A 27,197-nucleotide genomic window follows, 5' to 3' on the forward strand; every position below is an offset into this window, starting at 1 on the left:
CTATTAACCAGTCTTAGCTTTATTTTTCTCATCTCTCTAAAATGGAGAAAATGCTTATACTATCTACCTTACAGATTTATTTTATGTTTCAAAAAATCACTCTATCATCCTAAGCTTTTATTATTACATTGTGGGTTTTCTTGACAAAGACACTGGAGTAGTTTGCCATTTCCTTCAGCTTATTTTACAGATGAGGAAACTGATGTTAACAGGGTTAAGTGACTTGCCTAGGTCGCCTAGCTAGTAAGTGTCTGATGCCAGATTTGAACTCATCCTCCTGACGCCAGACTTAGCACTCTGTCCACTCTCTACCTTGCTGCCCATTCAATATAATCCCTACCCAATTAAAAGCAATAAAACTGATTTAAGGAGAGGAATTATTTTATTGAAACTTACTGAAAGCAAGTGACAACCTGACAACCGAATGACATAGAAACCACAAAGCAGTAATAATTTAATAAATCCAGCAGTCCAGGGCCATTAAGTATATGATCAAACAGTCCTTACACATTTCATTTTTTGACCTGAATCCTATTCTGTACACATAGTAATATCTATCAAAAGAGTATCTTGGGGCGACTGGGTGGCGCAGTGGATAAAGCACTGGCTCTGGAGTCAGGAGTACCTGGGTTCAAATCCGGTCTCAGACACTTGATAATTACCTAATTACCTAGCTGTGTGGCCTTGGGCAAATCACTTAACCCCATTTGCCTTGCAAAATCCTAAAAAAAAAAGAGTATCTTGGTGGGGACAGAGCCAAGATGGCGACAGGAGAAGAACCTCTCTTAGGTGCTCTCTCTCAAAACTTAAAGGACTCTAACTAAATTTTCGAGAGACAGAACCCACAGAGGGATCCAGTGAGGCAGTTCTCCAGCCTAAGGTAACCTGGAAAATAGTGGAAAGGTTCCACTCCATGGGGTTAGAGGGGCAGCCTGCCAGAGTGAAGGAACTTCAACCTCCCAGAGGCAGCCCCAAGGCACCTGGGAGCTGCGGCTCATGGCAGAGGGGGAAGTTTCCTGACCTACACCCCAAGGAGCACTGGGAACAACTTGGGAGATCAGTGTGAGGGGGGAGGGGGCTCTACCAGAGTAAGCCCATGAAACCCAGCCCTCAGGGCACTCAGTGAGCAGCATGGCCACACTAGCCCAGATCCAGGAACCCGAAGCAGGTGGAGCTGGTAAGCAGGAGCCTCCAGGCAACTGAGTCTTGAGTACTCAGCTTAGGTAGGGGAGTGGAGAGAGACTTCCAAGGTCTGTCCTCTGTACCTGGAACAGGACTCTGGGGCTCTGACCACATTCAGATCCTGATCAAAGTCTAGACCCCCCCCCCCCCATGCAACAGTAGGGCCCCCCCCCACCTCAGACACATGGCAGAGGGGTGCACTACTTGTGGTCATTCACAGCCCAGGAGGGAAGACAGAGCTTCACACACCGAGATCCTTGTGGGGGGGGGTGTCCCAATAATACTCAGAAGCTCAGGAAGCACCCCAAGACCAGGTACAGGCTGGGGAGAGTAAACAGAGAAAGAAAATGGAACACCATTGAGAAATATATTATCTGTGATCCCAAAAAAGGATCAAAATACTCAATCTGAAGATTAGCAAGTACAAGCTGCTGCATCTAAAGACTCCAAGAAAAACAGAAATTGGGTTCAGATTATAATACAGCTCAAAAAAGATTTTGATAATCAAGTGAGGGAGATAGAAGAAAAATTGGGAAAAGAAGTGAGAGAGATGCAGGAAAAACATGAAAAAGAAGTCAGCAGCTTAGGGAGATCCAAAAAAATGCTGAAGAAGATAGCATATTAAAAACCATCTTAGGTCAAATGGATAAAACAATTCAAAAAGTTAAAAAAGAATGCTTTAAAAACCAGAATTGGCCAGATGGAAAAAGAGATAAGAAAGCTCTCTGAGGAAAATAAATCCTTCAGATCTAGAATGGAGCTGAAGGAAGCTGCTGACTTTATGAGAAGTCAGGACACAATATTTCTAAACCAAAAGAATGAAAAATTAGAAGAGAATGTGAAACCTCTCATTGAAAAAAACAATTGATATGGAAAACAGATTCAGGAAAGACAATTTAATAATTCTTGGGATACCTGAAAGTCTTGATCAGGAGAAGAGCCTTGACATTTTTAAAGAATTCCTACAGTAAAATTGCCCAGATATCCTAGAAGCAGAGGGAAAAATGGAAATTGAGAAAATCCCCCTATCTCCTCTGGAAAGAAATCCAAAAAAAAAAACAACCCTCACGAATATTATAGCCAAGTTCCAGAACTCCCAAGTCAAAGAGAAAATATTACAAGCAGCCAGAAGGACACAGTTCAAATATCATGGAGCTGCAGTCAAGATCACACAGGACTTAGCAGCAACTACATTAAAGGCTTGTAAGGCTTGGTATATTATATTCCAGAAGACAAAAGAGGTTGGAATGCAAACGAAAATCAACTACCCAGCAAAACTGAATGTCCACTTCCAGGGAAAAAGATGGACTTTCAGTGAACCAGGGGAATTTTAAATGTTCCTGTTAAAATGGCCAGAGCTGAACGGAAGGTTGGATCTTCAAATATAGGACTCAGGTGAAGCATAGAGAGTGGAGGAGAAGGGGAAAAATATGAGGGACTCAATGATGATGAACTACATGTGTTTCTGTATAGAAAAATGATACTGATAATACTCATATGAACTTTCTCATTTAATAGAGCAGATAGAAGGAGCTTTTAGATGAAGCACAGGAAAAAAAGCTGAATTTGAAGATATAATGTGGTATAAAAATGGAGTCAATAGATAAAAGGAAAATATAATGGGAGAAAGAAAAAGAAAAATAGGATAAGATATTTCATATAATAAGATTTTCCTTTATTACAACGAGCTATTGCAATGATGTGGCGGGGGGGAGGCAAGGGGGAATGAGGGAATTTTTGCTTTCATCAGAGGTGGCTAGGAGAAGAAACACCATATATACTCAACAGGGTATAGACATCTAGAGTAAGAAGGAGAGAAGGGGGACAGGGGAAGGTGCAGGATATGAGTGATGGAGGAGAGGATGGACCATGGGGGGAGAGTGATCAGATATTACACATTTTCTTTTTTACTTCTTGCAAGCGACTGGGATTGGATGGTCTGTCCGGGGCCACAGGGCCAGGTGGTTGCTGGGCCTTAGGGGTGGTATGTGGGCTCGGGGCCTCTTGGCCCCAGGGCCAGTGATCAGTCTGCTGCACCACTCAGCTACCCTACAAAACATTTAAGAAGAGGGACAGAGTGAGAGAGAAAATATAGTGTATGGTAGTGGGGAAGTACGAATGGAAAGAGTTGCGATCAGCAATGGCAACAGTAGAAAAATATGGAAGTAGCTTTTGTGATGGACTTTTCCTAAAGAACATGATCCACCTGCGACAGAGCTGGTGGTGTCAGAACACAGACTGAAGCATTTTTTATTATTATTGTTGTTGTTGTTGTTATTATTATTATTATTATTATTATTATTTGGGGAGGAGGGTTTGCTCAGCAGATGGGGTTGGGTGACTTGCCTGGGACCACACAGCTGGGTGATTGTTGGCTGTCTGAGGCTAGATTTGGACCCGGGTGCCCCTGACTCCAGGGCTGGTGCTCTGTCCACTGCACCACCTGGCTGCCCCTATCATCATCATCATCATCATCATCATTATCATTATCATTTTATTTTGTTTTGGGGTTTTTTTGGTTTTTGTAGGGTAATGGGGTTGGGGTGGCTTGCCCAGGGTCGCCCAGCTAGGTGATTGTTGGGTGCTCGGGGCCGGATTTAAGCTTGGGTGCTCCTGACTCTAGGGCCAGTGCTCCTTCCATTGTGCCACCTAGCTGCCCCTATTATTATTTTATTTTAATTTTTTCCTCTTTCCTTTATTACTCATGAGTCTATATTTTAGGGGGAGGGGTATTATGTTTACTCTTAAACAAGAATATTTTAGTAATGTATAAAAAATCATTTGTACAAAAATAAATATAAAAATTGAAAAAAAGAGCATCTTGCTTTGTTTCATCCTTTAATGCCTTCAGAATTATGTTGTTTCTAGCATGGACCTCCTCTTTGGATGCATAAAATAAAACTAGGTGCTGTTCTCATTTTCTTCTTCATTATCATTTCTACTCTTTGAGAACTGATGTTGGTGTCAAAGCGTGGTGGCTCTGCTGTGATAGTGAGAAGTTTGTTTTAGAAATCCTGGCAGAGCCAAGATGCCAGAGTGAAGACAGGAAATCCCAGAAGCTCTCCCCCATACTTTTCCAAATGCCTTTAAATTATTACTCTTGAACGAAATTCTAGAGTCACAGAACCCACAAAAAGACTTGAGTGAAATATTTTTCCGCCTCATGACAACTTTGAAGATCCACAGAAAGGGTCTGTTCCTCTGGGGTTAGAAAGGGTCACAGTGTAGCCCAGACTGTGTGGCTCCAGTCATTCAGGACTAGTCTGCAGGGCACCTGAATCCTTGGGGGTGATTGGGTCCATGGCAGTAGGGGGTGAGAGGACAGTGCAAGAGAGGTTTCCATATCTCTCAGTCCAGGGATTGCCAAGGACAACTTGGAAAGTCAGCGGGAAAACTCTGCTGCACCAGAGTGAATGCATAACCCAGGCCAGTGCAAGTCTCAGCACAGTCCAGGCTGAGGAACCAGAAGCAGTTCTTGTGGAGCCACTCAGCAGCTGCTTCTAGAATGCTCAGCCCAAGGATGGTAAGGGGGGTTAGAGAAGACTGCAGAGATCTCCTGGCAGTCTCTGGGCCAGATTTCTGTCGCCTTGCCTCATACTCAGATCCAGGTCACAGTCTGGAGCCCCATACTACTCTAGTGGACGAGGGACCCTCACAGTTTCCAGGGCAGAGGGAGTGCCTGAGTCATCCACAAACCAGAGCACAGACCAGGAGAGCAATCAGAGCCTCTCATAAGACCTTGAAGAAATTGAGGCTCATGGTGGTGAGCCTGAAAGTAGCTGCAAAGCCCCTTAGAAGCTTGGGAAAGTGCATCCTCTGTCTTGGAAGCAGAGCCCCACCTTAACAAAAAGTTTAAATCAAGTTATTGATTTTACAAAAGAAGAAAAAGAATTGGATCATAGATAATTACTTCAGTCCCATGGAGGATCAAAATACAGACTCAGAAGATGACAAAATCAAAGCTTCTGTTTCCAAAGCATCCAAGAAAAATAGGAAATCATCTCAGGTTATGGCAGAGCTCAAAAAATATTTTGAAAATCTAGTAAGAAAGGTAGAGGAAAAATTGGGAATAGAAATGAGAGCATTGTGAAAAAAAATGAAATTCAAGTTAGCAGCTTGGTGAAGGAGACAAAAAAAATACTGAAAAAAGTAACATTATAAAACCAGTTTAGGTCAAATGAAAAAAAATTCCAAAAGGTCACAGGGCAGAAGAAAGCCTTAAAAAAAGCAGAATTGGCCAGATGGAAAAGGAGATAAAAAGAAAAAACAAACAAACTGAAGAAAATAATTCTTTCAGATGTAGAATGGAGCTAAGGGAAGCTAATGACTTTGTGAGAAATGAAGAAACAATAGAACAAAATCTAAAGAATGAAAAACTGGAAGAAAATGTGAAATATGTCATTGGAAAAACAACTGACTTAGAAAACAGATCCAGAGGGGATATTTTAAAAATTATTGGGCTACCTGAAAGTCATGACCAGGAAAAGAACCTGGACTTCATTTTTCAAGAAATTCTCCAGGAGAATTGCCCCAATATCCTAGAAGCAGAGGATAAAATAGACATTGAGGGAATCCACTGATCACCTCCTGAAAAAGATCCCAAAATAAAAACTTACAGGAATATTATGGCCATATTCCCAAACTCCCAAATCAAGGAGAAAAATATTACAAGCAGCTAGAAAGAAACAATTCAAATATTGTAGAGCTACAGTCAGGATTACACAGGATTTAGTGTCTACATTAAAGGCTTGTAGGGCTTGGAATATGATATTCTGGAAATCAAAAGAGTTTGGATTCCAACCAAGAATCAACTACCCAGCAAAACTTAACATCCTCTTTCAGGGAAAAAGATGGACATTCATTGAAATAGGGGATTTTCTATGGAAGTAACTTTTGTGATGGACTTATCATAAAGAATGTGATCCACCCGCAACAGAGTTGGTGGTATTGGAACACAGACTGAAGCACATTTTTTGTTGTTATTATTTGGGGGGGGTTCAGGGCAAATGGGGCTGTGTGGCCTGCCTGGCGCTGCATAGCAGGGTGATTGTTTCTGAGGCCAGATTTGGACCCAGGTGCCCCTGGCTCAAGGGCCAGTGCTCTGTCCATCACCCAGCCACCCCTACTATTATTATTTTATTTTAGGTCTTTTTTTTTTCTTCTTTTGGTTTTTGCAGGGCAGTGGGGTGGAAGTGGCTTGCATGTCACCCAGCTGGGTGATTGTTGAGTGTACGGGGCCAGATATGGGCTCGAGTGCTGCTGGCTCCAGGGCTGGTGCTCCGTCCACTGCGCCACCTGGCCATACCTACAATTATTACTATTTTTTTATTTTAATTTTTTTCTCTCCCCTTTACTTTATCGCTCTCTTTGGGGGAGGGGGTATTTTGTTTACTCTTAAACAAGAATATTTTATTAATGTATAAAAATTATTTGTACAAAATGAGAATAAATAAATATTAAAGAAAAAAAAAGAAATAGGGGATTTTCCTGTTGAAACAACTAGAACTAAATAGAAAATTTGATTTCCAAGTACAGGTCTCAGGTGAAAGAAACATAGAGAGAGGGTGGACAGGAAGGGCAAATTATAGGGATTTGATGATGTTGAAATTCTTGTATTCCTGTATGGGAAGATACTGATACCTCACTTGAATCTTCTCACATATTAAGGATGTTAGAAGGCACATATATAGACAAGGGAGCTGCATGTGAAGATATAATATAAAGATTGAGTTAATAGGTGAGGAAAGAATGTTCTGGGAGAAAGGGAAAGGAGAGGTAGAGTGGGCTAAGATATTTCACATAAAAGAGGCAAAAAAATGCTTTTGAAATGAAGTGAAGGGGGGGAAGTGAGAGGGAATGATTGAGTCTTCATGCTCATTGAAGTGACTCAGAGAGGAAATAACATACACACTCAAGAGCATTGAATAGAAATCTGTCTTACCCTAAAGGAAAAAACAAGAGGAAAAGGATGGGAGAAAGGTGAGAGGGAGGGATGTAGATGATAGAAGAGAGGGAAAATCATGGGAGAAGGTAGTTAGATACAACACAATTTTGAGGAGGAACAGGGTGAAAGGAGAAAGAATAGAATAAATGGGTGTGGGGAGGAATAGGAAGAAGGGAAATATAGCCATAGAGACTGTGGGGGAAAAAATATTGAAGCAAATTCTGATGAACAGAGCTGATATTATCTGAATATGGAAGCCCCCCTTTTTTCCTCTCACTTTTATTTTTCTTGAGATTTCTCTATTTTTGGGGGGGGGATTGTTTACTTTTACAACAAGACTTGTAATAATATGAAAAAAATTAATTAAAAAGAAAACAACCAAAAAAGAAATCCTGATATCATTTTCAATTTTCATGTTTGTTTTCCTTTGTTGTATTTTTAAATGCTAGCTTGTTTGAGCTCTGGCCATGTTTGTTATAAATTTGTTTTTCTCTTCACTACTTTCTCTTTTATGAGGTGATATTTATAATGTTCCATCACATCCATAAGATTTTCTAAATCAGAGATGTCAAAACATTACAATTTGCTCACATCACATCTATTTGTGGCCCAAATCAGATTAAAATGTTTTCATAAATATTTAACAAATAAATATATTTAACAAAATCAATAAAAATCCATCAAAATATACTTGATTTTAAGAATACACAAGAGAACAATACAAACAAGAACTTAACATCACCCATAACCATGATAATGTGGTTACTGATCTCTAGATCATCTTGGAAGACAAATGGGCCTTTGGAAGCATTGCCTACAATAAGACCAGTGGAGGTGATGAAATTCCAACTGAGTTATTTAAAATCCTAAAGATGATACTATCAAAGGGCTGCACTCAATATGCCAGCAAATTTAGAAAAACAAATGATGCCTACTGAATTGGAAAAAAGCTCAATTTATGTTCCAGAAGCAATGCTATTAATCAAATTAGTGAATAATTACATTCATTTCACAGCAAGGTTTTCAGAGAGGCAGTGGAACTAAAGACCAAATTACCAAAATTTACTGGATTATGGAGAAAATAAGGGGAAAAACATCTACTTCTGTTTCTCCACATACACTAAGACCTTTATATGGATCACAACATCTTACTTGTCTCTTGAAGAACCTGTATGCAGGTTAAAAGACAACAAGTAGAACCAAACATGGAACAACTGATTGGTTTAAACTGGGAAAGGAGAATGACGAATAAATCATGTGAAATGCCAGGTTGGATGAATCAAAAGCCAGAATTAAGGCTTCTAAGAGAAATATCAACAATCTAGATATGCAGATGATACTACTTTGATGACAAAAAATAAATTAAGAAGCTTCTTGATGAGTGTAAAAGTTGACTTGAAAATTAGCATTAAAAAAAAAACTAAGATCTGTGACTTGGGTCAGACTTATGCCAGGGATGGCAGAGTGAGAGGATGACATTAGTGTCCAGGCTGCTTTCCTGGGTGCTGTGCAGAGTCCTGTGATTCTTGGACTGCTCCAATCAGAAAGTCTCAGATCGTGTTCAAAAAAGCCCTAGAGGTTTATGATCTAATTCCAGCCATCTGGGACTCAGAGAAGCCCAATACTTTAGAAGAACTGGAAGTAGTTACAGAAATTTGCATGGAAGTTAAGGAGATACATAAAGATGATTTTCTAATTATTATCATATTCAATTCATAGTACCTCGTGGTTCTCTGGCTACTCTTTTGGACTTTGTTTTTTTATTAAAACTTCAGAGGTATTTACCTTTCAAACAAGTTGGAAATCTACATTTTTGAAGGAACTCATTCCATAGAAGAAGGTATAACTAAGCCTGATTAACAGCTTTTTTGAAAGTCACCAGATTGTAATTATCTTATACATTTGTTTAACTCTTTCTTAAATAGAATGCCCTTTTGTTTATTACTTGAATAATTTGTACCTCCAAGCACTTTTAAAAAGATCATTTCCCAAACAAGATTTAGTTATAATGTGGCACCTATTATGTTAATGTATGTAACATTCTCAAGTTTGTGATTAGATAAAAGAATATTTTCTAGTTACTATGGATAAAACACATGCCTTTTTTCAGATGCTCATTCTGACCTCACTATTCACTGATAAATCAGCAGTCGCTACTGTGTGCACAGAAATCATTCTCTGTAAAAATAGAAATAAAATTAAAATGATTCTTATTAAAAAAAAACACTTGGCAACCGATCCCAACACTTTCTGGCATATAGAAGGAGATGAAACTGAAGCAGTATCAGATTTTATTTTCTTGGGCTCAAATATCACTGCAGATGATGATTGCATTCATGAAATTAAAAGTTGCTTGCTCCTTAGAAGGAAAACTATGACAGTTCTGGACAATATACTAAACAACAGAGATGTAACCTGGTTTTTCTAGTAGCAGTGTATGGCTGTGAGAATTGGACTATAAGGAAAGCTAAGCAAGCACTACAGAATTTATGCTTTTAAATTGTGCTGCTGGAGAAGACTTTGAGAGTTCCTTGGACAAATAAGGCAAGACTTAAAGAAATTAATTCAGGTTGTTCATTGGAAGATCAAATATTGAAGCTTAAATGCTTAATGAGAAGACAAGACTCATTGGAAAAGATACTAATATTGAAAAAAAATTGAAGGCAAAATGAAAAGGGATCAGTAGAGGTTGAGATGTTTAGATAGTGTCATAGAAACATTAAACATGAGCCTTGATAGACTTCTGCATCAGTAGAGAGAGTATCAGATCCTTGATGTTTTAAGCATTATTTTAAAGTCATTTAGAATAGTGATATAAACTCAAATAGAACCAGAAGTCACCAAAATGTTCAAAAGGATCCCTATAGGTCACATAATGACTGAAAATCACACATTAATACTTGTTCTCAGTCATTCAGTCATGTTCAACTCTTCATAACAACATGAATCAAAGCACACAAGATCCTTCTATTCTCTACTATCTTTTGAAGTCTATCAAGGCTCAATATGTACATAGTTGCCAAAATGATTTTCTTTAAGTACAAATCTTACTCATTAAAACTCTGGTGGCTTTCTGTTGCCCCTCAGGTGAAACATAAACTCCTGATGTATTCAAAGTTCTTAACTATGTGTTCCCATCTTCTTTACAGCTTCATCACCTGTTATTTCCTTTCCGGAACTGCTTTTGTCACTCCATTTCCCCTCTTGTATGCTTTTAAACTGATTGTTGCACTTAACTGGAATGCTGTCCCTCATCGCAACCTGGACATAATCATTTTTTTCTTCAAGACAGCTCATGTTTACCTTCTACACAAAGCCTTTTCTGATCCTGATGCCCCAAACCCCAATTGTTTTTGTCATCCTTAACTATATTCATTCTTACATATATTTATATGTGAAAGTGATTATCAATGGTGGAATATAAACCTCTTGTATTTCTATCCCCAGTGCTTCATATAGTAAGTACTTAAACTTAATTGATTGGTTGATAAACCCTGGGTCATTGCCATTAAATAAAATACATTAGTAGAGGATTAATGAGGCTATTGAGGCTCAGAGCAGTCAGCTTAAAATAATTTGCCCATGACTACGCATCTGTTAAGTCTAGGAACTGGTATTTGGACATTGAGTCAGAATTCCCCAGGTGTTCTTTCCAACACCTTTCCTTTCTGTAACATGTTCTCATTATTATTTCAATCTCTTTGGAAATAATTGGACTTGTTTACACAACAATAAATCTAGTTTTATACAATATAGCTGTTACAGTATTCAAAAACCTTAGATTTCTTAATCTGTTTAATGAACTATATATAGAAGTTATGCATCATTTCATCAAGAAGTACAGTAATATTGGGGCAACTAGGTGGTGCAGTGGATAGAGCATTGACTCTGGAGTCAGGAGTAGCTGAGTTCAAATTCGACCTAGCTGTGTGACCTTGGGCAAGTCACTTAACCCCACTGCCTTGCACCTCCCCCTGAAAAAAAGAAGTATAATAAATATCATGGATAAATAATTTAAAATGAGGGAAAATATTCTGAACTTTTACTTAAACCTTATTCAGAGGACAGCAAGGACTGTGCTTCCCTTTGAGCTCAGAAAACTATATTGGAACATATTTCTGTGTAATTAAAGTATTCTCCCTTCATCTTTCTTTTCACTGAAGCACATCTATTCCTGAGAATTTTGTTGTCTGAAAATCGTTGTATTTGACATGTGCTGTATGAGATTAGTCCGTGAACAACCATGCTCAAAAAGTAAAAATATATGGTTATGTGAAATGCCACCAAAGCATTATGGAAATCTGTTGAGTATCACTTACCTAAATATTCTGAAGTACTTTCACTCAGTATTTTATTAATTGCCTTTCAGTAAGAAGGAAGAAATCACAGGGGCAAAGTGCCAGTTAAAAACACTCCAAGAATTCAAAATTATCTTTTCCCATAGAGTAACAAAGAATTTCTCCTAACTACTTATATGTTGGTATAACCAAAAGACCCCTAGAATTTGATTCACAAGGATCTAGGTTCTCCCCAGCACTAGCTATATTACCTCAAAGAAGTCATTTCCTATTTCAAAGCCTTAGGCGCCACACTTATAAAATAAGGGTGATAATGTGCCTGTCCTCCCTGACCCACTTCCCCAATGTTCTTGTGTTGGACAGAAGAAATAATGTATATGACAGTACTTTTTAGTCATAAAACATTATTTAAATGGAAGTCTTTTTATAAAGTTCATTTGTTTCAGAAGCATCATCTTTGAGGTCACATGAATAAGTTATTTTCCAAAATGTCATTTTCAGTATTTTTTGGCAATCTGACTTATGTTGCCTTCCTGCCAGGTATTCAGGTCTCCATTAAGTGTGTCCTCGGTCAGTGAGCAAGATGCCTGTAGAGCAGGACTTCAGCCAGTCAGCAAATGGAAAGCCTATGGCTTAGAAGGTTATCCAGGTAAGCTCCTCCTGCTCTAGATTAGGTGCAGTCAGTGAGGAATCAGTTAATGATAGAGATAGCCTAAAATTCTACCTTTGATTTCTTTGATAGGTACTGTACTTATGATTTCATTGATCTAGGGATCTACTGGAAGACTCCACTAATGCAGGTTGACGCCTTCTCTGAAACTAATTGTCTTAAAGACATTGGGTCTAAAATATATTGGTCAAAATATTTATTAGAAATTAGAATCCCTGGCTCACCTACCCTATCTAAAATTATATTATAAAGCATCAGTCATGAAAACTGTTTGGTATTGGCTAAGAAATAGAGTGGTGGACCAGTGGAATAGACTAGGTGTAAAAGCAGGAGATGATTATAGTAATCTGCTGTTTGATAAACCCAAAGAGTCTGGCCATTGGTATAAAAACTCCGTCTATGATAAAAATTGCTGGGAAAATTGGAAGTTAATATGGAAGAAACTTAGATATAGACCAGCACCTAACACCCTTTACCAAGATAAGATCCAAATGGTTACAGGACATAGACCTAAAAAACAATACTATAAGCAAATTAGGAGATCAAGGACTAGTCTACCTATCAGATCTATGGAAAGGGGAACAGTTTATGACTAAGGAAGAGTTGGAGAATATCACTAAAAACCAATTAGATGATTTCGATTACATTAAATTAAAAGGCTTTTGCACAGATAAAACCAATGTAACCAAGATCAAAAGAAATGTAGTAAGTTGGGAAACAATCTTTACAACTAATAATTCTGACAAAGGACTCATTTCTAAAATATACAGAGAACTGAGTCATATTTATAAAACAAAAAGCCATTCCCCAATTGACAAATGGCCAAAGGATATATATGCAAAGGTAATTTACAGATGAGGAGATCAAAGTAATCCATAGCCATATGAAAAAATGCTCTAAATCATTAATTATTAGAGAAATGCAAATTAAAGCTTCTCTGAGGTACCACCTCACACCTCTCAGATTGGCCAGTATGACCAGGAAGGATAAAGATCATTGTTGGAAGGGATGTGGGAAATCTGGGACACTATTACACTGTTGGTGGAGCTGTGAACTCATCCAACCCTTCTGGAGAGCTATTTGGAACTATGCCCAAAGGGCAACAAAAATGTGCATACCCTTTGACCTAGCAATACCACTACTGGATCTATACCCTGAAGAGATGAGGAAAAAGGGTAAAAACATTACTTGTACAAAAATACTTATAGCAGCCCTGTTTGTGGCGTCAAAGAATTGTAAATCCAGTAAATGTCCTTCAATTGGGGAATGGCTTAGCAAACTGTGGTATATGTATGTCATGGAACACTATTGTTCTATTAGAAACCAGGAGGGATGGGATTTCAGGGAAACCTAGAGGAATTTGCATGAACTGATGCTGAGTGAGATGAGCAGAACCAGAAAAACACTGTACACCCTAACAGCAACATGGGAGTGATGTTCAACCTTGAAGGACTTGCTCATTCCATCAGTGCAGCAATCAGGAACAATTTTGGGCTGTCTGCAAAGGAGAGTACCATCTGTATCCAGATAAGGAGCAGTGGAGTTTGAACAAAGTGCAAGGACTATTCCCTTTAATTTAGAAAAAAATACCAGATAGCTTATTGTCTGATCTTGTTACCTCTTAGACTTCTCTTCTCTTTAAGGATATGATTTCTCTCTCATCACACCCAATTTGGAACAAGGTACAATATGGAAACAAAGTAAAGACTGACAGATTGCTTTCTGTGGGGGGAGGGGAGCAAGATTGGGGGAAAATGTAAAACTCAATATCTTTAATAAAAATAAATTTAAAAAAAAGAATCCCAGGCTCATATGCCAGGGAATATTTGCCAAAGGAAAGACAGATATCCATAATAAGTGCTTTTATGCTAGATATTTACCATCATTTCAAACTTCTGACTCTTCTCCCATAGTCACCTTCATCCTTCTGGCTGTAGAGACCCTATAGAAAGTATAATGTTATTATTTCCTTCCATCACAAATTCTGCTTATTTTCTACCATCCTTTTTTTTTCATATCCTTTAGATTTCAATGGCAGTTTAAAATAGTTGATTATGTTAGATATAAAGAGTTGAACAAAAAATTACAATATCTTAAGGCAGCAGTCCTAATGCACTGGGTAGAGTCTAGAATTCTGAATTCTAATCCTACCTGATTTCTTTTCTATAGATTACAAGTAGAAAAACTAAGGTTATAGATTAAAAAATAGAAAAATGAATAAAATGAGTAAAAAAATGAAAATAGCACCATTGGCTATCTTCCACAGTAATTAGTCCCCCATGTACATTAATGATTTTAACTTATTTGGGAGAAATTGCCTATCCCATTTTAAAAAGAAATAGAATTAATTTAGATATAACACAATTGAATCTATCTTTTTATAAGTTGTCCAAAATTGGAAAGTAGTTATATTTTTAAAAGCTAGTTATATCTTGTATAAAATAAAGAATATGGATAAGTCTGTTTGTTTTGTCTGAGGTTGGATTTTTTTAGTTTTATGTAAAGCAACACAGATCTCCTTATTGAGGTCCTTGACTATTCAAGAGATTTCATTTGAAAATGGTCAAAATATTGAAAAGGCAGCTTTCTAAGGGAAAAATCCAAGCTTTTAATGATGTATGGGAAAAAAAGCTCTGAATTATAATTAGAGAACTGCAAATTAAAGCAACTCTGAAGTTCCATCTTAAAAAATGTGTTAAATAAAGTTGATAGAAAATGACAAATAATTGAGTTACAGTAGAACTATCAATCCAGTGATTCTGGAAAGGAATTTGAAACTGTCTCAAAAGTTATTAAGGAGCAGTTAGGTGGTGCAGTGGCTAGAGCACTGGTTCTGGAGTCAAGAGGACCTGAGTTCAAATCCAGCCTTAGAGAAAAGTACCTGGCCATGTGACCTTGGGCAAGTCACTTAACCCTACTGCCTTGCAAAAAAAATATCTGTAATGATAACTCATGTGTGTGTGTGTGTGTGTGTGTGTGTATACATACATAATATATATATGTGTATATATATATAATTTTTATTATTTTCTATTTCTGATGCTAACAATACCTTAGTTTTGGGTTAACTGAAGTAAAAGAATCTATGACCTATCTCAGTATACTTCATGTATCCACATATAGAACTATCCTTTAATTTTTATTCTAACTCTTTATATTAGTACTCTTGAAACTCTGCTTTTGCTTCTTTGTAAAGTCTATAACCCTTTTGCTCAGTACTAACAGTTACATTTTATTTACTGCTTGCTAGGTTGTTTTTTGTGCTGTTGGTGCTTGCTAGATTGTTTTTTGTGCTGTTGGTGGTTCTGGCATTCCTTAAATATTTAAAATTGTTCTTATAAAATTTCTTTTGTCTTTCTCATTATAGTAATAAGCCCTTTTATATTCACCAGCTTATATAAATTTTACATATTCATTTCAACAGCTTGACTGGTAGATCATTAAGCATTGTGCTGCCTATATAGTAGAATTATGAAATAGTTTTCATTTCTATGGTCTTGGTGAAAATCTCTGGTTCCATGTACTTTTCCTTAATATTAATGATACCCAACTGTGTTGGACATTTGACTTCTAGTCAAGAGTGCTGTGCTGATTGCAGAGTAATTAATCTGTGATCTCTTTCTTGTCATTTTGTGTGAACATTTTAAGATTAGATATAAATATAAGTAAACTCCTAAATGACTGTCATGAAAACTATTGCTATTAAAAGATATTTTATGAGATATAGAAGCATAATGTTAAACTGTCTTCTAGTAATTTCCAGAGATATTTTAAAGTCTAGTATTGGATGGGAGGTTGGCCTAAATGTTCTCTATAAAAGACTAATTTTTATATCCCTTTGGAGGAATATTCTTTTTCAACAAATTCAGATAACATTTATTGCATCAACTATGTGCAAGGCACTGTTTTAGGAGCAGAAATGAAACAGCCATTGCCTTAGAGAATGTAGAGTATCTTTGGAGAGGGAGGAGGAGATAGGACCTTGAAATCAGCTCCAGTATCTTGTAGGCAAAGATACAACTGGATGAATGGCAGGTGGACCAGGAGAAGTGGAAGATTTGTTGAAAAGAGAATTCTTGAACTGAGCCTTGAAGAAAGATAGTGGATTCTAAGAGATAGAGAAAAAGAGAATGGACTTCAGGAATGGAGGACATTAGTCTTTGAAAATGCACAAAAGCAAGAAATAGAGTCGGGTTCAGGAAATTGTTAGTCAACCATTTTGGAACATGAAGTGTGCCTATGAAAGAAGTCTGAAAAAATAGGTTGGAACCATATTGTGGAGAACCTTAAATGCAAAGATAAGGAATTTGTACTTCACTCTAAAAGTAGTAGGGAACCTCTTTGAAGTTTCAGCAAAGTGACTTAAGAATTATTTTGGCAACTATATAAAAAATGGAATAGAAATAAGAGAAACTAGAAATAGATGGACTACTAATAAGGCTATTAAGGTTGCTTAGATGAGAAGAGATAAAAATTTTTACTTGGGTGGTGCCTGTGTGGTTTGAGAAAAAAGAGATAAATGTGAAAAATGTAGAGTTAAAATTGACAAGAATTGACAGCTAGTTGGGAGACAACCTTCTTTAGGAGATGATGGAGGAGGAAGGGTCAAGGATGTCCCACAAAGTACAAACCTAGGATAATGGAAAATGGTACTCTCAACTGAAATATGACATTTTAATGAAGCTCAGTTTTAAGGGTGAAGATATATTTTATTTTATTTTTAACATCTTGAGTTGGAAATATTGAAAAGGATGTCTTTAGGAGATTTTTTATTTTGTATTTCCTTATTTTTGCCTTCTGAGGGTAGGGTAAGGAGGGTAAGATAATTAGGCAAGAATGTGAAAAGAAAGTTCACAAGCCGTTTATGCAATTATCACGTTTTACAGATTATAAATAAACCAGGGAATCCAAATTATGGTCATTAGCCAGTGAGCACAGGAGAAAGTAAGGGAGAAAAGGGAATCTGAGTTAGAAGACTCCATTCTTTTCTAGAATGAGGCTCCTGCCCTAAAAAAAGAATTCATCAGTCAAGTTAAGTTTGGAGAACTTTATTTAACTAGGAGTTTAGGTTAGAAAACTCAGTTCTACCATTCTAGTCTACAGCTAGATCAATTTCTTTATGCATATTTTTAATTACCTTGCCCTACAGTATTATTATTATTTTAGAATTTGTATATTCATTTTTCCATCACTTTCACACCATGAATCCTTAAAATCTTGAGTGGATAGCAAAGAAAGTAGATGCTGGAATCAGGTATCTAGTTATGACCACATCAGAAGGATGGGAGACACAGGGATGCAGATCTTAGAATCTACAGGAAATGGGCAAGGGCAAGGTCCTATGAAGGTCAGGAGGTATGCTGCTCAGATTAGAAATATAGTAAAGAGGAGAGGCTAAGAAAGTGGTGAAAGGAAGAAGCCCCTGAGACCAACACAAAAGACCTTGAAATCAGCTCCAGGCAGAAGCTGGAAGGCTTAATCTGATCAATATGGTCTAAGTTGTAGGGCTGTGGTCTAATGCTAAAATTCTGATACTTGTACCTCAAGAACAAAATGAATAGATTAAAACAGATTCAATTTGTTAGACCTGTTTTCATTTCATTAGTAGTCAAACAGAGAGTTTCTATCTTCTTACTTAATGATCCTGTGATACTATAAGAACTTATGATTCTATGACTATGATTCCATTCATAGAATCATAAGTTTTTATGGTATCATAGGATCATAAGTAAATTGATTTAAGGTTAGAAGGAACATCAAAAATCATTTAGTCCAAACTTCTTATTTTAGGAATGAGAAAACTGAATCTAGAGTGGCAAAGTAGTTTGTATGTAACCATAGAAGTAGGTTGCAGGACACATTTGAGCTGAGGTCCTTTGATCCCAAATTCAGTACTCTTTCTATTATACCAGGACACAAGTGTTCATGTTATTCTCCATACTTGTGCTTTATCTAGGGTTCTTAACTAGGACTCCATGAACTTGTTATTTAAAAGGTTTATGATCATTGTGATTCAATATAATTGGTTTCCTTCATAATCCTTTGATTTATATGAATTTAAAAACATTCTGAGATGGTAAACAAATTTAACCAATAGCCAAAAGAATCCATGACACACAAAAAGGTTAAGAATTCCTGTGTGCTATCAACTTTCTCTGCCTAGAAGAAATGAAATGAGAAATTAAGGTGTGAATGTACCTAAAAATTTAAAATTATCAAACTAAAAAGAGGACTAGTGATAGTTTCTTTTTGAAAACTTTCTGGGCTATAAATGGACAAACTGAAATAAAAATGATTATTTTGGTTGATTTGATATTTAATGTCATGAAATATAACCCTTGTGAATAACCCCAAAAGTTAGATCTAAAAGAATTCCTTGCTATCCAAGCTTAGTTTTCTGCTCATGAGACATGATGACTTTAACTGGTGTAAAGAACTTTTTCAGGATTGTTTATGGAGGCTGTTAAGAGAAAGAAATTGTCAAAGCAAGCAAGCAGCTAATGATGGAATTTTCTTTATTTTCTCTTCTTTTTTGTACAGGATTCATTTTTATCCCAAACCCCTTCCTCCCAGGTTATCAGCGTCATTGGGTAAGGCAGTGCCTTAAACTTTACCCCCGGAAACCCAGTGTCTGTAATCTGGACAAGCACATGGTTGCAGAAGAGACCCGGGATATGTGGGGACAAAGCCAGGAGCTCCTGAGGTAAGGCTTAATTTCACAGTAACTTGTAAATACTCTCAGTTTCAAATCTTTGAGGGATTGCCTCCTTTGTTTCACAAATAACACTATAGCAAAGAGGATTGATACATTTAATTTCTTATCTTACCTCCTGATTTTAAGCAAGTACTCCAGTATTTTTTTTTCCCCAAAATGCATTTGCTCAGGAGCCTTTGTTTTAGATATCATTTTAGGGAGAACAGCAATAATCATGGAAAAACAGTTCTTTGCCATTACAATTCTTTTTTTTTTTTAAAGATTTTATTTATTTTGAGTTTTACAATTTTTCCACTGATCTTACTTTCCTCCCCCCCCCACAGAAGGCAATTTGTCAGTCTTTACATTGTTTCCATGGTATACATTGATCCAAATTGAATGTGATGAGAAGAAAGAAACAAAGTATAAGAGATAGCAAGATCAGACAATAAGATATCCGGTTTGTTTGTTTTTTTTCTAAATTAAAGCTAACAGTCCTTGGTCTTTGTTCAAACTCCATAGTTCTTTCTCTGAATACAGATGGTATTCTCCATTGCAGAGTCCCAAATTGTCCCTGATTGTTGCACTGATGGAATGAGCAAGTCCATCAAGGTTGATCATCACCCCCATGTTGCTGTTAGGGGTATGCATTGTTTTTCTGGTTCTGCTCATCTCACTCAGCATCAGTTCATGCATATCCCTCCAGGCTTCCCTGAATTCCCATCCCTCCTGGTTTCTAATAGAACAGTAGTGTTCCATGACATACATATACCACAGTTTGCTAAGCCATTCCCCAGTTGAAGGATATTTACTTGATTTCCAATTCTTTGCCACCACAAACCAGGCTGCTATGAATATTTTTGTACAAGTGATGTTTTTACCCTTTTTCCTCATATCTTCAGGGTATAGACCCAGTAGTGGTATTGCTGGATCAAAGCGTATGCACATTTTTGTTGCCCTTTGAGAGTAGTTCCAAATTTCTCTCCAGAAAGTTTGGATGAGTTCACAGCTCCACCAACAGCCATTGTAATTCTTGCATTAGTTTACTTACCCCTTCAGGAGACAAGCTGCAAGCTAACTAGGGCCAAATCCTTTTAAAAAGAGAGAGAGAAGAACAAAATTAGTTTTGGTGTGATTCTCTATATATACCTTATTTCACTCATATGACTGCCAAGACCTCTTCTGTCTGGATTCTTGCAACAGCTTCAGAATTGTATTCTGCTCTTTCCCTTCTCATACTCTTATTGATTGGCCATAATGACCATAGTCTTCTTGAAGTTGGGCTGACCATATCATTGCCTTACTTCAGTGCCTATCTTGTCTCTAGGATAAAATTCAAACTCTTCTACAGTATGTTTGAAGTTCTTCACATCTGACTGTCTAGCCAGTCTTTCCAAACTTATTTTTCATTACTTCCATTCATGTACTTTTCAGTCAGTCAAATTGGTCTACATCCTGTTTCTGCCTTCCCTCACCTCGCCCCTCCACCCCTGTCCAGATTCCCAGTTTAGCCCTTCAACTATCAACTTTCACATTTTTACAATTTTTTTTTTTATTTTGGCAAGGCAGTGCAGTTAAGTGACTTGCACAAGGTCACATAACTAGGTAACTATTAAGTGTCTGAGATCAGATTTAAATTCAGGTCCTCCTGACTCCAGGGCCAATGCTATATGCACTGTGTGACCTAGCTGTCCCTATAATTATCTTTACTCCCATATCTTTTCCCCATATCTGTAATGCAGTAGTTCCTCTCTCTTGCTTTTTAAATTCCTAATTTCCTTTAAGAGTCAGCTCATGGGCCACCTCTTCTAGGAAGCTTTCCTGATCCCCCTTAAATGAACTCTCTTTGTGCCTGTCTGTCTGTAAACTTACCTATTTACAAGTATATTCTTCCCTCAGTAGAATGAAGAACTTTGAGGAAAAGTACTATTATTCTTTTTGTCTTTGAACCTCTAGCCCCATTGCTTTATGTAGAGTTAATAAATGATAAATGCTTGTTGGTTTGTATTGGAATACTACTTTTTTGACTTTCTTGCTGTCTTAATTGCATATTTAAATCCTTGGTGTCTTCTTTTTTGCTAATATAAATGTTTGAGATAAATTTTCCTCCTAGATCTGAATTATTTTAAATTTTAAAATTTTTTATTAATGCTATCATTTTTACATTACAGTCATTTCCAGAACCTTTCTTTCCATTCTAAACAGTGATATTGCTTTTGGATCCATTTTTTAACCAGTATAACTTATTTATTGTCACTCATATCACTAGAGCTAGTGTTCTACTCAGTTTCACATAAGGGGAGAGGAGCATGTTTAGAGTGCTTTACAGGAAGAAGAGTGGGACAGACTTGAGAGTCTATGGTTAACATTGGAGTGGCAGGTGGATACCATGAGTGGGGATTTGCCATATCTGCTGATAGAACCAATAGTCTTCTATAGCTGCAAATGTTTCCATAAGAATTCTGAAGTAAGAAGAACACAACAAAAGAAGTAAGGAGTCAGTAGTTAAACTATATGCTATTATTTTTTTCTGTCAAGATTACCATGGGAACATTTCTCTCCTTTGCTTATTATTTTACCTTCTTTGGTGTATTTTCCTTGTTTCAAGATAGGAAACTAGTTCTAGATTTAGCTAAAGCTATTTACTGAACTATCCTGGCAGAAGGCAGAAATTTAGTGAAAGACTGAACTTCTTACAGAAGAGATAAGGGTGAGTTTTGTTGGGGGGGAGAAGAAAGTGAGAGAGAAAATTCAGAAAATTCAAAAATAAAATGAAATTGAATTTTTCAAAAAAGGGAGGAAAAAACAGAAGAAAAAACCATTGTTGTATATGGTGAATAAAATCTATTGTCAGGAGAGGAGAAATACTCTGCCCTTGTTTATTCAGCTCCTGTTTTGAGAGTAAAGAGCTCATTTTATCAATTGTGTTTTTTCCAAACCTGGCAAATTGGCGAATTATTATAATGTATTATAATGTATATAAAATCATTTAGTTTTGTGGAAGTCTAGATAATCTTTTTTTTCCTGGGGAAAAGGAAGATTTCTACAATTGTGTTAAGTATGGCGTTGACCTTGATACATCTAGATGATAATGAATCTAGTTAAAGAAGATAATATTCAGAGTTCAAAGTTCTTTCATAAAATAACAGAAGTGGGTTAGAAACAGCTTTCTTTTTCCATATCCAGAATGAGTAAGGTGATTGACCTCACAATATCCTTTTTAATATAAAGAGAGGAAAGCCCCAAGAACTTTTTTTTTGTTTGTTTTTGGGTTTTTTTTAGGTTTTTGCAAGGCAAATAGGATTAAGTGGCTTGCCCAAGGCCACACAGCTAGGTAATTATTAAGTGTCTGAGACTGGATTTGAACCCAGGTACTCCTGACTCCAGGGCCTGTGCTTTATCCACTGCACCACCTAACTGCCCCACCCCAAGCACTTTTATGAAGTACCTAGCATATTAGAAAGCATATCAAAAGTCTCTGTGGGCATATTCACCATAGAAGAGGAAACTGACCCTTGGATCCATTATCCTCAAGATAAGTGCCTAGAGGAGAATGTCAAGTGTTGGGCAATGACAGTTCTTCTGGATGATCTTGATAACTTAAATTCCTGTTGATTTGAAAATATTGTCTTTTGAATAATGGAATAGAGATTTAAAACTCTTAGGTTGCTAGTTTGTTGCCAGTGCATTTCTTTTCTTTAATAGTATTTTCCCCAATTGCATAGGTAATTTTCAGCATTCACTTTTATAAGAATTTGAGTTCCAAATTCCTTCTCCTTCCTTCCTCTCCCCACTGATGAAAATGGAAGGTAATTTGATATAAGTTGTACATGTGCCATCATATAAAACATATTTCTGTGTCACAATTGTGAAAGAAGAAACAGATTAAAAGGAAAAAAACACAAAGTGAAAAAAATATGCTTTGATCTGTATTCAGACTCCATCAGTTCTTTGTCTGGATGTGGATAACATTTTCTCTCTTGACTTCTTTGTACTTATCTCAGATTATCATGTTGCCAAGAACTAAATCATTCATGGCTGATCATCACACAGTGTTGCTAGCACTGTGTACAGTGTTCTCCTGGTTCTGCTCATTTCACTCTCCCTTCAATTTATATAAGTTTTTCTAGGTTTCTCTGAAATCTGCCTGTTTATCATTTCTTATTGCACAATAATATTCTATCTCATTCACATACCACAGTTTGTTCAGTCATTCCCCAGCTGATGGGCATCCCCTCAGTTTCCAATTTTATACCATCACAGAAAGCCCTTTGTATATACCCCTGAACATGTAGGTCTTTTCCCTTTTTTTATGATCCATCTGGAAAACAAACCTAGTAGTGGTATTGCCATATCAAAGGGTATACATAGTTTGGTTGCCCTTTAGGCAGATTGTTCTCCAGAATGATTGGATCAGTTTACAATTCTACCAAAAGTTCATTAATGTCCCAATTTTCTTATATCTTCTCCAACATTTATCATTTTCCTTTTCTTATCATATTAGCCCATTTGATAGGTATGAAGTGGTACCTAAGAGTTCTTTTAATTTCCATTTCTCTAATCAAAATCTATTTTTTTTTTAAGGGTTTGGGGTTTTTTTTTTTTGCAAGCAGTGGTGTTAAGTGGCTTGCTCAAGGCCACTCAGCTAGGTAATTATTAAGTGTCTGAGGTGGATTTGAGCTCAGGTACTCCTGATTCCAGGGCCAGTGCACTATCCACTGCACCACCTAGCCACCCCAGAGCACTTCTTTAGTTTTAATTTCTTCATCTGAAAACTGCCTATTCATTTCCTTTTACTATTAATCAATTGGAGAATGGCTTGTAGTCTCATAAATTTGACACAGTTCTCTGTATGTTTGAGAAATGAGGCCTTTATCAGAAACATTTGTTGTAAAGATTGTTTCTCATGCTTGCTGCTTTCCTTCTAATCTTGGTTGCATTGGGTTTGTTTATTCAAAAACTTTATTTTGATACAATCAAAATTATCTATTTTATTTTTCATAGTGCTTATAACTTACTTAACTTTTAAGATTATACTACTTGGTGCATATATGTTTCTTTAGTATTGATATTGCTTCATTATCTATGGTACCTTTTAGCAAGAGATAGTTTTCCATACTTATCTCTCTCTTAAATAAGTCTATTTTTGTTTTTACTTACTCTGAGATTAAGATTGCTACTCCTGCTTTTTTTTTATTATGTCAGCTGAATCACAATAGCTTCTCATCCAGTCCCTTACCTTTACTCCATGTCTGTCTCTCTGTTTCAAGCATGTTTCTTGTAAACAACATATTGTAGGATTCTGGTTTTTGATCCACTTTGCTATCTACTTTAATTTTATAGGGGCAGCTAGGTGGCGTAGTGGATAAAGCACCAGCCTTGGAATGAGGAGTACCTGGGTTCAAATCTGGTCTCAGACACTTAATAATTACCTAGCTGTGTGGCCTTGGGTAAGCCACTTAACCCCATTTGCCTTGCAAAAACCTAAAAAAAAAAAATTTATGGGAGGGTTCATCCCATTTACATTCACAGTTATGATTATTAATGGTGTATTTTCCTCCATCCTATCTTTTCCTCTTATCCTCTCCTCTCACCAGTGTTTTGCTTCTTTCTACCATACCCCTTAATCTGCATTCCCTTCTGTCATCACTTCTTCTTTATTTAATCTTCCATCTTTTCCTGTTCTATTTACCAGGCAAGCAAGATAGATTTCTGTATTCAACTAATTGTATATATTATTCACTCTTTGATCCAATACTGTTGAAAGTAAGGTTTGGACAGTTCTCATCACCCTTCCTCCCACCTTCCCCGCCACTGTAATAGATATTTTGCACTATCTCTTCTTGTGAAATGATTTATGCCATTCTATTTCTTCCTTACTTCTGTATTCAGTGTACTTCTCTTTCTCATCCCTTAATTATTTTTTTATCATTTCCTCAAATTCACCTTATACCCTCTAACTATGTAAATTTCTTCTGGCTGTACTTTTAGTGATACAATTTTTTTGTAGTGGGATTCAGCTGATTCACACTATTTCAGCAGAACCAATACCTAATTTTACATTAAGTTCAGCAAATTGGTTGTTAAAATGGCACTTGTGATCAGGGTACTTTCTCAGATGGGCACCTGGGCACTGCCCAATATGTAATTTACATTCCTTACTCTGTTTTAACATTCATCTGTACAATAGCATTTTCTGAGTGCCCATAGTATTGTTCATTCTGTCCAAGGTGAAAAAATTGATAGAACTATACTTGTTATATTTGTTTATTTCTTAAAACTCATTATTCTTTTGATGAAATGCTGGATTTTAATTCCCTCACTTTGGTTTCTTCAGTAAACAATATATAACATAAAGAGAAGAAGTACCAAATAACCAGGTGATAACAAGCTGTCATTTCTTTCTGCTTTGTGTTACTCCCCAAATTCCCCCAAGATATTATGAGTACACTGGTGTTCCCTTGAACAGTGAAATCAATAGGAAGCTAGGACACAATGAACCAATAGAAATAAAGATTTCAAGGGTTATCTTATTGTCCATTTCAGAAACCATGGAAGTAGATGAAAAAAAGATTAGAGTAGGTCAAATTAGTTTTGGTTCTGTGCTTATATGGCTGCTTTTGCTTCATAAGGGTATCTTTGCTTACTGTGAGTAATATATTATAATCTAGTTTTGTGTACTTCTTATATTGTTCTTATTTGAGCATGAAATAATAAGCCACCTTTAGGTATATCTTTTTGTATACTTAAAACGGTCATTAGGGAAGAGAATCGGTTATTAATTTATTTGAATCTCATCACTGATTACAAGAATCATCTTTCTATATAGGGATGTACTGTTTGGCTTTATTGAATCTCTTTTGTTTTCTTTTCCTTTTTTAACTGTTTATTCTTTCCTTGGGCCTTAATATTGGAGAACAAATGTTTGATTTAATTCTGATCTTGTCCTTGTGAAAACTTCTCTTTCATGAATGATCATCTTTTCCCTTGATGTATCATGCCTAATTTCACCAAATATGTGATTGTTGATTATAGTTCTATCTCCTTTGCCTTCCAGAATATCATGTTTCATATCTTCTGATCTTTTAATGTTGCAGCTTCTCGGTGTTTGGATTGTTTCATTCTGGTCCCTTGTTTGTCACTATTTTTCCTTGAAGTTTTTATTTGGTTTATCTCTTTCCTGAGGGGATCAGTGGATTCTTTCAATGCCTATTTTGCACTCTGGTTTCAAAATATCAAAGTAATTTTCCTTGGTGATTTTCTGAAAGGTGATGTCCAGGTTATTCTTTTGCTTATAACTTTCAGGTAATTCAGTGATTCTGATATTGTCTCTCCTGGAACTATTTTCCAGGTCGCTTGTTTTTCTCATGAGGTATTTTATATTTTCTTTTATTTTTTTTTCATTCTTTTAATTTTTTGATTGATTCTTGATGTTTCATAGTCATAAACTTTCACTTGCTCAATTCTATCTTTTTGTGCTTTATTTATTCTCATTATGTACAAATGATGTTTTTTATACATTGCTAAAATATTCTTGTTTAAGAGTAAACATAACCCCCCCCCAAAAAAATATAGACCCACATGGGTGATAAAGTAAAGGGGAGAAAAAATTAAAAGAAAAGAAAAATAATAATAGTAATTGTAGGTATTGCCAGGTGGTGCAGTGGATGGAGTACCGGCCCTGGAGCCAGGAGCACCCGAGCCCAAATGTGGCCCCAAGACACCCAACAATCACTGAACTGAGTGACCCCATGCAGAGCACCCCAACCTCATTGCCCTGCAAAAACCAAAAAAGTAAAAAAGACCAAAAATAAAATAGCAATAATAATAGGGGCAGCCAGGTGGTGGACAGAGCATTGGCCCTTGGGCCAGGAGCATTTGGGTCCAAATCCAGCCTCAGACACCCAACAATCACCCAGCTGTGTGGCCCCTGGCAGGCCACCCAGCCCGCAAACTCCTCCCCAAAAAATAGTAATAAAATTGTGCTTCAGTCTGTGTTCCAACACCACCACCTCTGTCACAGGTGGATCACATTCTTTATGATAAGTCCATCACAAAAGTTACTTCCATATTTTTCTACCGTTGCCATTGCTGATCGCCACTCCCTCCCTTCGTACTTCTCCACTACCATGTACTATATTTTCTCTCTCCTTTCACGCTGACTCTTCTATAGGGTAGCTCAGTGATACAGCAGACAGATCCACAGCCCTGGGGCCAAGAGGCCCCGAACCCCCATACCACCCCTTAGGCCCAGCATCCACCTGGCCCTATGGTCCTGGACAGGCCATCTAATCCCAGCCACTTGCAAGAAGTAAAAAAGAAAATGTGCTATAGTGGACCACTCTCCCCCATGGTCCATCCTCTCCTCCATCACTCACATCCCCCCCCTTCACCCTGTCCCCCTTCTCT

General features: G+C 36.9%; 1 protein-coding gene across 1 annotated transcript in view; it reads left to right on the forward strand.

Moving 5' to 3' along the window:
• The window catches only part of LOC141522295 (nucleic acid dioxygenase ALKBH1-like), a 59,083-nt gene that overhangs the window by 2,037 nt on the left and 29,849 nt on the right, over nucleotides 1-27,197 (forward strand). Inside the window, exons 2-3 of the mRNA XM_074235628.1 lie at nucleotides 11,965-12,073; nucleotides 18,635-18,797. Coding sequence (XP_074091729.1) covers nucleotides 11,965-12,073; nucleotides 18,635-18,797 — 272 coding nt within the window. The remainder of the gene's footprint in view (nucleotides 1-11,964; nucleotides 12,074-18,634; nucleotides 18,798-27,197) is intronic.

This window comes from Macrotis lagotis, chromosome 4 (genome assembly GCF_037893015.1).
Source record: "Macrotis lagotis isolate mMagLag1 chromosome 4, bilby.v1.9.chrom.fasta, whole genome shotgun sequence".
Taxonomy (NCBI): Eukaryota; Metazoa; Chordata; class Mammalia; order Peramelemorphia; family Peramelidae; genus Macrotis; species Macrotis lagotis.